This window comes from Mesitornis unicolor, unplaced genomic scaffold (genome assembly GCF_000695765.1).
Source record: "Mesitornis unicolor isolate BGI_N332 unplaced genomic scaffold, ASM69576v1 scaffold10408, whole genome shotgun sequence".
NCBI lineage: Eukaryota > Metazoa > Chordata > Aves > Mesitornithiformes > Mesitornithidae > Mesitornis > Mesitornis unicolor.
In genome coordinates, this window is record NW_010201121.1 from 1,313 (window position 1) to 12,632 (window position 11,320).

General features: G+C 48.0%; 1 protein-coding gene across 1 annotated transcript in view; it reads left to right on the forward strand.

Annotated features, from left to right (window-relative positions):
- The window catches only part of LOC104544959 (calcium uptake protein 1, mitochondrial), a gene marked incomplete at its 5' end in the record, with an annotated part of 10,258 nt that extends 454 nt beyond the window's left edge, over positions 1-9,804 (forward strand). Inside the window, 2 exons of the mRNA XM_010189969.1 lie at positions 7,064-7,153; positions 9,644-9,804. Coding sequence (XP_010188271.1) covers positions 7,064-7,153; positions 9,644-9,804 — 251 coding nt within the window. The remainder of the gene's footprint in view (positions 1-7,063; positions 7,154-9,643) is intronic.
- Between the last annotated feature and the right edge of the window lie 1,516 nt (positions 9,805-11,320).

Consider the following 11,320-nt stretch of genomic DNA (forward strand, 5'->3'; position numbering starts at 1 on the left):
GATGTGTGCAGAGGCAAGATGACCTAGTGAGTGTGTAACAGGCTCTGGTACCAGATCCCAGGTACACCAGTCTTTCTCCTTCATCCCTGTCTTCTGAAATGACATTTTTTTCTGCTTTTACAAAGTACTTGAAAAGTTACCGTTGGCAAAGACAAGCAGTATTATAAGAAGTGTTCTTGCAAACTGTATCTTATGTAGAGGTCTCCATGATTGACACAGCAGAGGCACTAACCAGCAGTGGAGCTGGTGGGTAAGGACTTACTTTGTTTCAGCTTTGCTTCAAAATGAGAGGCTTTGCCTAGAAATAAGAGCTGTACGGCCAGATGCTGCATTTCTGATCTGAAATCCAAGTAATGGCAAGCACCTTTGGAGCTCCCAGGTGTGCTGGAGGGAAGGAGAGGGGTCACTGAAATCCCACTGAGGTCCCAGACCAAGCATTAAGGTTTGTCCAGAGCAGGCTTTCCTCAGACAATCCATGTCCAGAGGCCGTGTGTGGCCGGAGGAGCTGCCTGAATAAACCTTAGAGCTGGAGTTTCCTGGGGAGCTCAGTAATAGTGTGGTTTATTGATCAGACCAATCCGTATCCTTCCTCATCTCATCATATGTTTCCTTTTCCTTAGCTAATCCATATCAGGTATGCTCTCAGATCTGACACACTGATTTAAAAAAAAAGGAGATGGGGGGGAGATAAAAAATACCACATGCTTTTGTCTTCTAGATCTTTTGTTTTAAGAGGGTTTTCTGGTTGGTTGGTCTTTTTTAAACACTCAGACTGGGAATGTTAAAAAAGCAATGGCAAACTCATTAAAAGTTTTTTAGGCTAAGCAGAGACTTTCCTACTAGAAAGTTAAAGGGGATGTATTCAGGCAGCTGCAGAATTAAATGTTTCTGAAGTAAGCTGTTCTTCCAACTGCTGCTGTTGTGGCAATATCAGGTGTTAATGGGTGTTAGGTTAGCGGAATTACAAAGGGAGTCAAACTGTCGTATCCCTTCTTGTGTGTGTCAGCAGCCCTCCTCACCTTTGATTTTTTTTTGGGAAATCATCTGTACTCTTTGTTTTAGATCACTGTTACCTTAAGATTTAAAGTTACAAGAGCCTGATTCTTTAATTTAAATGTAAAAATATGAAGTACAGATGTGCTGCTGCTGCGCAGAGCCCTTTCTGCTGCGTCCCACGAGGAGGTAATAGCTCAGAAAATTCAATTTACTTAGTGTCTACAGCAAATTACCAATTGCCCGGTCATGGAATATGTATTTGTGGAGTATTTGGGTCTGCGCGCAGTTGGTAAATCAGTGTGATCGCTGTTTAATTATGTGCGATTAATGAGCTTGTGCTGGAGCCACAGCCATTGAGCTGGGAGGCCTTTGGCTGGAGTAAGAAACCTTAGGGAGGGTTGGTGGTGAGCAGGGCACGGCTCCACGGCATTCACAGGCCTGGCTGTCCCCAGATTCCCTGCCTGCAGGGTCCTGGCCCAAGAGATTTCCTCGGGCTGGGGCAGAAGAGGAGGGTTATCCTGCAGATCCCCTCTTCACACGCGTCCGGTGGCTGACCCGAATCGCTCCTGGCGTCCTTCTGTGCTTCTCAACCCAGCGATGCTCTGGGCAGGAGGTGTGAAGAGAGCATTTTGCTGTGGTCCCAATGAAGGTGAAAAGCAAGTTGCAGCGATACACCTGGGTTTTGTAGCAGGGATCTGTGTGCCTCCTCAGTTGTCTTTTCATTACCCGTTTCCACATGCGTGCACTCCGAGTCTGGATATTGCACCCACAAATCAAATAAGCAATAAGTGGGGTGTGCTCTTTCAAAAGTCAGGCTTTCACAAGGTGGCTTATTAAAAACCAACAAATGTAAAAATTACTCATCATATGGGGAGGAGGAAGAGAGTAGTTTGTGTATCAGATAAATTGCTGCTAACCTAATGCAGCAAATGTTGTTACAATTTTAGAAAGGCTGTTTAAAATTTAAGAGGAAAAGAATGGATGGCGCCAAACAGCGTAGCTTGACAACCTGATTTCTGCATTGAATTAAAGTAGCCTCTTCTTCTAAAAGGATCATAAACTTGTATTTTAACGACGCACAGAATTACACACAGATTGTTTCTTAGTCCTTCACTTTACCAGAAACATAATAGCCATCATTCTCTCAAATCATAAGCATTACTTAGAAAACTTTCCCAGCCTGAGCTTGCGGCTGGCAGCAGAACAGGAGCCGAATCCATCGCTTATTCCCCTTTGAGGTGAGGGTGTGAATTGCACTTTTTTTGGCACCGTCTGCAGCCACACTTCCCAAGCAGCCGCTTTGCTGGCACTGGCAGAGGGGCATGGTAGAACTCCTTTGTGTTTTAGGGCAAGGCGCAGATGCGCTTCGCTAGAGATGGGCAAAAGCGAGGGAAGGTGGCTGGGCCCGCTGCTTGCTCCGGTGGCTCGGCCAGCTCGGAGCAGGGCTGGATCATTGGGGGGTCAATGGAAGATGGTTTTATTTGGAGTATGGAGCTTGAGACGGCTGCAGACTTGACACAGAATTTGGGAGGAGGCAGAGGTAAGATTTGTGAAAAGGAGAAGAGCTGAACAATGAAATGTGGTGTCCTGCAGAGGGAGGTTACGATCATGGATTTTCACTTTTGCTGCCCTCACAGCAGTGTGTTGATGTGTGTGGATGTGTGCGTCCTGACAGGAGAGGAAACAAGGAGGTGCTTGGCACTGCGTCCCCAAGGACCCCGGAGGGGCCTGGAGCTCACCTGCCCTTTGGTTTTAGTACACGCACAATTACAGTGCGGTGTTGGCTGAGCACTGATGTGACGACTTGTAGGACAAAGTTCAGTCACAGCAGAGGACGCCTGTACACAGCGCTGTAAGAAGTCAGCCCGGTAGCCCCGAGAACAAGCTCTCCGTACATCAACAGCCCCTGGAAGATGCTGAACACCTTTCAGTTTAGAAGCCACTTTCTGCATTGGAATCTCCTTTCTTCACTGATTTATGACTGAGAATATGACATGAAGAGTGGATTGGCTTTGCTTTCGGTCTGGTAGCTCTGCTTTTTTCCCAGAAGCGTGATCTCCGCGACTTTCTGTCACGCTCCCTTTGATGTCCACACAGTTTCTGCTCAGCTGCGGGGCTGCAGCCTTGCCTGTTGAAGAAAAAGGAGAACGTGCTGTGGCACAGGATTGAGTAGGGTTTGTACACCTCTGTTTTGGTGGTATGTACACGTGCAAATGGCTGGAAAAAAGTTAAATAGCTTTTTGCTAGCTATATTGTCGATGATGGCATCCAGCGTTTCCAACTTAAATGAAATGTGTGTCAACGTGAGACCCTACACAGCCTGATTTCTGCCAGCCCAAAACACCCATGTCCTGCCTCTGCAGCCTGGGACTGCCCCAAACGGGGAGCCCTGCTCCTGTCACCCTGGGTGCTGTTTGGGAAACAAAGACAGCGGCCCAGCTGCCCATTATTTTGGCCAAATGTGTGATTAATCTCAAGATGGAGATAAAAAATGAAGTTTGCCATCTGGCTAGGCTCTTGCCCACAGAAAAGCTCTGTTGGCAAGCACTTGGCGAGGCATTACTCATGGTGCAGTTCTGGGAATTGGAGTGAAGAAAAGATAAGTGTGTCAGACACTAAACATGCATAAAATAACTCGGGTAGCTCATTAAATGAACCAGTGGGAGACACTAAAACTTGAAATTTTAAAAGCCACATCGATTTTCAAGATAGAAACATGGAACTACTTTTCAGTGGTATCAAATCCAGGAGACTTTCCCGTGTAGAAATGGGTGCAGCCATCCCAAAACCCCAAATCTGGACAAGTTTGGGTTTTTTTAGGAGATGTTTTCCCAGAGACCACCTATTTCATTTTGTAAAATGGTAAAGAACTGACGCTGGGAGGTTTACTTCCATTTAGTTTGTCTCACCGAGATACTTTGTAGTCTGGAGTGTGCAGGTACGCTTTCCCCTTCCTTGTGGCTCCTTAAAACCTAACGAAATTGTTACCGAGCACAGCACACTCACACAGCCCCTGTGAAATGACATTTTTGCAGGATTTTTGCATCAAGCAAGAACAACATGACAGGGGAGACATTTTACCAGTTGGATTAATAAGAGAGGAATCAGTAACTGGCAGCCGTAAGTACAAATTACAGCTGGTAAAACTGCAGCCGTGAAAAATAAATAAGCACACGTCAAAGAGGAGGGAGGGACTGGGCGACACCTTGTAGAGATGGAAGAAGGAGACTGAAAACACAGCAGAAACATGACTTCTAATTAAATTATTCTAACTCTTTTATTTCCCCCCCATATAAGGCAAACAACTTCTTTGGTAAGGTACCTGGGGACACCAGGAGGAAAGGATGGTGTCAAAGCTTGGTTGAATGCCTTTGAAGAAGATTTACATTTAAAAGGAGTTAAATGAAATTCGTTGTTGCTGTCTGAGGAAATGCAGATTTGCTTTCGCTGTCTGAAGAGTTGGCTTACAGCGCTTGAAATCTCTGCGGCTGCCAAAGTTGAGGTGTTTTAAAGTGCCACCCCAGCAGACGGACTTTCTGGGGTTAAAGTAAGCCAAGAAATAAGTTGAGATGAACTCTTTATTTTACCTAAATCTCTTCTTTTTCCTTGAGCTTTACACATGACTGCAGTCCTCCAGCAGTGCATGTGGCAGGTACCAGTTACAGTGCGTGTTTTGCAGCTGGCCAGAGCCAGGACTGTATTTAGAGAACAGGCATTGCCTGACTGGGGGGGAGAAAGTCATCCTTTACAAAAACATATATAAAATCCAGCGGCGTGGTATTTATCTTGGTAAAAAGGACTGTGCCATCCACAGTTTGGCTCTGGCATTTAGTGCCACTTCATGTCCCTGGCGTTTGATCAAAGAGGACCTGAAAATACTGCATTATATACCTGTGCAGTTTGTAGTTCCCCTCTCTTCTGGTTTGGGCTATGTGCGATGCTGGCCATCGGTCCCTCCCTCTCAGGTCAAGGGGGAAAGCTGAAGGCAGCTTTGTCATTTAATTTGTGAGCGTTTGATGCCGGTATGAGAGAATCAATTAAATGGTTGACTGCTAAAGCCCTTTCTGGAGGGCTGCTGCCATCTAATGCGCCCGCTCACTTGCGTTGCAGTTCATTCACTGCATCTCGCTGGCTAATTTGTGCATATTCAGAAGGAGAGAGGTGAAAGAAAAGGGATGCATGGATGTGGTGGCTGTTCCTGTACTTAAAACATTAATTCCCCCCGTTTCCTTTGCTATCCAGGTTTTCTTGAGAGCTGTGGTATACTCTGCAGCCTGGACAGCGTGGTGGGCTGGGAGAGGCAGGCGGTCTCCCCAGCACTCGGTTGGCCAGGTTCAGGTGTAAGGCTGGGGAACAAAAGCAATTCAAGCTTTCTTTAATGATTACATTGCCTCTGTCCTCCCCAAAGAAGCTCTGGCTGCCAGCAGGACATGGACAGAAGCAGGGGCCATATCCCGACTTGTGGTAACAGAGCTGAAATATGGAGCAGTGATTGCAGACCAGAGCCACATCTCTCACGTAGGAAAGGACTTGAACTCAAAGAAGAGTAATGGCAGAGGAAGAGCAGGTGCCTACTTGCGATTCTACACATTTTAATCCACCTTCTGTTTAATTTCAGTTTTCTCCTGCATTGTTTAGTAAAAGTAGGGGTTTTATAGGGGAAAGGGATCTGATGGTGGCTGTGAATTCCTCCCTGAAAACGCCAAACCGCACTCAAGGGAGCAGAAATGGGGTGGAAGGAACCAGTAATCTGAACAATCATGAAAAAGAATCATATTAGAAACACTTAATACAGCTTACAGTTAATCTGGTTATGGTATAGATTGGTTGCTTATTTCTTCCTTTCTGACACAACTCTTCAAAATTTCTGAAGGGCCAGCAGCTCTGCAAAGGGACCCGAGTGTGTGAACCCAGCAGGATGAAAGCAGAGGCTTTTTTTTTGTTTCAGTGTGATTTTTCTGTCACACCACTTCCCTCTCTTGCCGTGCTGGAGGGGAGCTCTGCAGCGAAATGTTCATCTCGGTTGCTGTGGGCTCGCTGCCGCGGCGCGGGGTCTTTCTGGACAGGATTTCCTGGGGTCAGGCTTTGTAGGGAAGCCGTTTAACTTAAAATGCGTTCATGTTCATTCAAAGCCCTTCCATTTCATCAGGTATCTGGAAGGGAGCAGGGTGTTTCAGCCCCGACAAAGAGCGACAGCTGAGCTGTTCTTACCTCCTCTCGGTCCTTCACTTAGCAGCCGTCAAAGGGAGATTAGAGGGCAGCCAGACTCACACAAATACCTGAGGGGAAAGGCTAAACCAGCCCAGTGAGGGTTTTGGGGTTGTTTTTTTTCCCTTTATGCAGCAAAATCTACTGCATAACCCTACCAAATTAATAGCTCCATGGATTGCACTTTTCTAGAGGTGTGAACAAAACTACTGCTCTCTGCTTTGCTGATGAGCTCTGCTGCCGTTCTGGGGGCGGAGGGGAAGTGAAATAATTTGTTACAACTCTTTATTTTCTTGCAGGGTTAACCTTGTCTGCTCACTGCAGAGCCTGTCGCAGGGAGTGGGCGAATGGGTTCGTTCTGCAATTATTGGCCTGGGTTACTTAACAGGAAAGCTGGTTTTTATTATTCCCAGCCTGCTGGAATAGTTGGTTTGTAGAGTATCTTTGCAGTGCCGCCAGAAGGAGCTGCCTTGTTGATCAAGCCTGTCAGGAAAGGTTTCCCACCTGGTGCTGATGCTTCTGATTTTTGTAATCAAAGAGGGGAAAAAAAACATTTCATCTCAGTGTTTTTAATGTTAATTTTGAACACACAGGTATCAGCATGTCGGTGCTCAGCAGCAGCCTCTCCACACCCCATGCGGTGTTGCGGGAGGAAGGCAAAGGCTTTGAGGAGCCCAGTTTTGAGGCATTTGTTGAACAGGCTGGGGATGAAGCTTATTCCAAGCCTCTTTGAACATGACACGTTTTAGTAAAGGCAGTTTTCCGTGGAGGAAGAAGAGTCTTCCGCTCCTCTGCCTGCATTCGCCGCAGCGGGCAGATCACAGCGTTCCTCTAACCTTGTGTCCTCCCTCCGTTGCAGTGACGATGCAGCAAGTGGCCAGGACGGTGGCCAAGGTGGAGCTCTCCGATCACGTGTGTGACGTGGTGTTCGCGCTCTTTGACTGCGACGGTGAGTGACCCGTTCCTGTCGGCCGGGCTGGGCGAGAGTTGATCTGGGGGAAGAAATGCAGGGGGAAAAAACGCCAGCCATGAAAGCTTGCCATGGCCATGGCTATGGCTCTTCTTGCCATGCTACCGTCTGTTCTTTGGCTGCGGGTCTATACAGATGCTCCTGCCCTTCTAGAGAGGGTAGCTGATGGTACCCAGCTTCCAAGATCACAGAATCACAGAATCACTCGGTTGGAATAGCCCTCTGAGATCATCACGTCCAACCACTCCTGTCTACCCCCTAAACCATATCCTTAAGTACCTCGTCTACCCGCTCTTTAAACACATCCAGGGATGGTGACTCCACCACCTCCCTGGGCAGCCTGGTCCAGCTTCTGACGACCCTCTCAGTAAAGAACTTCCTCCTTAGCTCTAACCTGAACCTCCCTTGGCACAGCTTGGTGCCGTTTCCCCTTGTTCTATCCCCCATCACCTGGGAGAAGAGACCAGCACCCACCTCTCCACAAGCTCCCTTGAGGCAGTTGGAGGTGGTGCTGAGGTCTCCCCTCAGCCTTCTCTTCTCCAGGCTAAACAAGCCCAGTTCCCTCAGCCGCTCCTCATCAGGCTTGTTCTCCAGAGCCCTCCCCATCCTTGTGGCTCTTCTCTGAACACGCTCCAGAATCTCCACATCCTTCTTATAGTGAGAGGCCCAGAACTGAACACAGCACTCGAGGTGCGAGTGCAAAATGCACAGCTTGCTACACAGCTTTCTTTTTCCCCTCCCACAAAACTTTTATTTAACAAAGTGAGCTATTGTCCTCCTCTGTTGGAAACAAGCCTGTCTGGTACTTTTTCTCCAAAGTACTGGGCAAATATCAGCGTCATTAATTAATGGCAGCTCTGTGCCTTGCTGGCCCGCAAAGGATGCGAGGGCTTTAGGGTAGCTTGTCGCCACACTGAAGTGCTCTCGGGTTGATTTAATGAGAATTCGTGGAGTCTTTGCCACCAGGGGATAATGGCAGCAATTCAGACTTGGAAAGCAGCAAAATTTTGCATTTGCCCAAAACTGTCAAGCCAAAACCAGAGATCTTGCTGGCACCGTGTTTCTCCAGCACAGTCACTGGGCTCTGGCAGCTCTGAGCAGCACCAGCGATGCATAAATAGACAGTTACTTGTTTTCTGATACAAATATGATCATTTGAAAAAATGTCTTCATGCCTCATTGTCCCTCTTGGTTTCAGCCCCATCTGCTCCTTTGCACCTTTCTGAGGTTGGATCTCTTGTTTTATTTATCTCTGTGCTTCAGTGCCACTTTCTGATACGATCCTCAAGCCAGATGATCAGGCTAGAGATTAGAGTGAGCCGAAGCATAGCCAAATATTCCCTGTTTGCATCCTCTCATCGGAGAACCTGCTAAATATTTTGATAGCAAGCCTTTGGGGGGTGGGAAAACTGTCGTTGTCAGAGGTGTTCCTTTAAGGATTGAGTGGAAAAGCAGGCGTAGACCGTGTGTGTGTGTGTGTGTGTGTGTGTGTGTTTTTACTCTGTCGGTGTTTATAGGCATTACCATGCATACATCTAAAAACCTGCAGCACCAGAGGGAATTTTACTTACCCCTTGATAGTTTGCTGGAATTTCGCGTCCCAGATTTGCGTTCGGATGTAAGGCAGGAAAAAAGCTCTCAAATGAAGAGACTCGTTCATGAAATGTAATGATGTGGTTCTTCATAACAATCAGACAGAGAGATTCTCTCTCCTTTGATCTGGGGAGCTGATGGCTTTGGCAGAACTGTTTCTTGATGGCCCTTGTATTCTTTTGGGGCCCAAAGGTGGGTTGTTTTTCTGTGCTGCTCCCCAGAAGCTAAAATCAGCGCTATCAGCTGTGTGCCATAGGCAGGGCAGCAAAACAGGCAATGGGATACGTGTGGCATCGTGACAGAAGCCATCAGCCCCTCAGCAGGCAGGTGTCAGGCTGTCAGTCACGCCGTGGCTTCCTGCTGTCCCCTCTGATCAACCAGCTCCCTGAATAAAAAACCCAGAGGTTTTAATTTATTATTGGTGCTTAAGCAACTACAGGATACAATTTCCCCCCATTTACTATAATCTTATTTTTAATGCAAATTTAGTTGACACAATTCTCAATAACCTCACTAGATTACTTTAATGAATCTTCCCCTCTCCTTCATGAAGGAAAATCTGTGCTCTGTTACCCCGTGCTCCTGTAATTTCGTGTGTCACTTAAAGCAGAGAGTTTCCTGTGCATTTCTGCGTTAAAGCCTCAGAGCTTCAGGCCCTGCAAGACGTCGTGGTGCCAGGCTAAGCAGGGCAGCGTCCGTAGGGTTGGGATCTTGAACCCCGTGCTCAGCAGGGTATTTTGGGAGGTTGAAGCCAAAATGTGATTTCAGGCTTCAAGAAATGATGCTTGTGCCTGCTTCCCTTTAACGTTAGTGCATGCGGGGAGGAGGTCCTTGGTGGGTTTTTTTAGTGTTTCTAACTTGTTTTTCTTCTCACAGGGAATGGCGAGCTGAGCAACAAGGAGTTTGTTGCCATAATGAAGCAGCGCCTTATGAGAGGCTTGGAGAAGCCCAAGGACATGGGCTTCACGCGACTCATGCGGGCGATGTGGAAATGCGCCCAGGAGACAGCGTGGGACTTCACCATGCCCAAGCAGTAGCGGGGTCAAGGGAGGAGTGCTCGGCCTCCCCATCTCAGCCCTGCCACCACCACCTGCGAGCGAGCGCCACGGCCACAGCCACCTGCAGGGTGGCACCAGGCTCTGGCGAGCCCAGACTGTTCGTAACAGGAGATTTTTGTAAATCAAAGTTAGAAATCAAAAGCCCAATGTATTTGCAGCTTCTGCTTGCCCCTGGCCCCTTAATAATCTCTCTCTCAGGAAAAAGGACTTTTCTTACTGCTACCACCTCTGCTTTGTGATGTGTCCTGCCTGCAAAGCTTGAGTATCAAGCGAGCTGGTGAGGCTACACCCAAATCGCTTTTATTTAATGTTAATACAAAATGGCATGGGGTTTATTTCAGTTTTTAGATTGTTCCTAAGAAAGAAGCTGTGGGATTCCAGGACAGAATCAAACCAGTGGGACCGTGGAGCAGCCGGGTGGTGAGAGCACCCCAGGATTTTGGTTGGACAAATGCTCTGTGCTCCCGTCGACTGCTGGGGGTCAAGGGAATGGATGCACCCACAGAGGGGCTGCTTGATCTGAGGGGCTGCCTCTGGTGTAAGCAGTTAAAAGTAGTGGAGCAACTGGCTCTGCTGCCTGTCCTGCCTTGCATAAGCAACCTGCTACAGGAGGTCTCTAATTACTTTTTAAAACGGGGAGCCCTCTCCATGGGGAACTGCCTTTCTGTAACGGGAACAGGTTGAAAGATGTTATTTGCTGAGTGCTCTCCTCTCTGTAAAGTATTATGTAAAGATGCTGCTCACAGCAATGTGGCTCGTGGCTCATCTCTTTCGATTGCTTCAGGCCTTCACCTGAGGCAGGTGGCAAGTCACTGGAGATGGGGAGAAAAAAAAGGTGATGACTTTCCAAAGCTGAAAAGACAAAGCCCAGAAGTCAACATTGGAAAGTCCAGAGTGCTGGAAAGGCCAGAGCTTTGCTGTCCTGCGTTGCTAGCCATCCCCAAGTGAGCGGTCTGGTTTGGGATTGACCCCATAAGCCATCTGCTGAAGCCTCTGTGTGGCAGAGGCAAAGCACTCGCTGCAGTTATTTAAATGACAGCCATGAGCTCCATGCTTGCTTTGAGGGATAAACCACTTCTAGAGTACTTTTATACTGGATATTGATGCCACTATTGGGGATCACTCACTTCCTTCCTCTCCTCTCCTGTAGTTTGCTGTGCTCTGTTCAGGGGCCGGTCCCTGTGCTGTCACATAGGAGGGATGGGGGTGCTGGGGTGCAGGTTTTGCCCATCCTACACAAACCCCCTGGCAACTGTGGAGTCTCTCTCTCTTTTGGAACAAAATGACGTCTGTTGCATCTCTGGTTAAGACTGGGTCTATCGAACAGCCTCTGCTGTGAAAGCCGAGATCAATGCATGGCAAGTCTTTAATTGCAGAGCACCGCTCCCCCCGAGAGCGGCCTCATCCCTCATTAGCGCTGCTCTGGATGAGCGGCTCCTCCCTCCGGCCCTGGCCAGACCCGGGTCGCGGTGCAAGGAGCTGTTTCAAAGGCAGC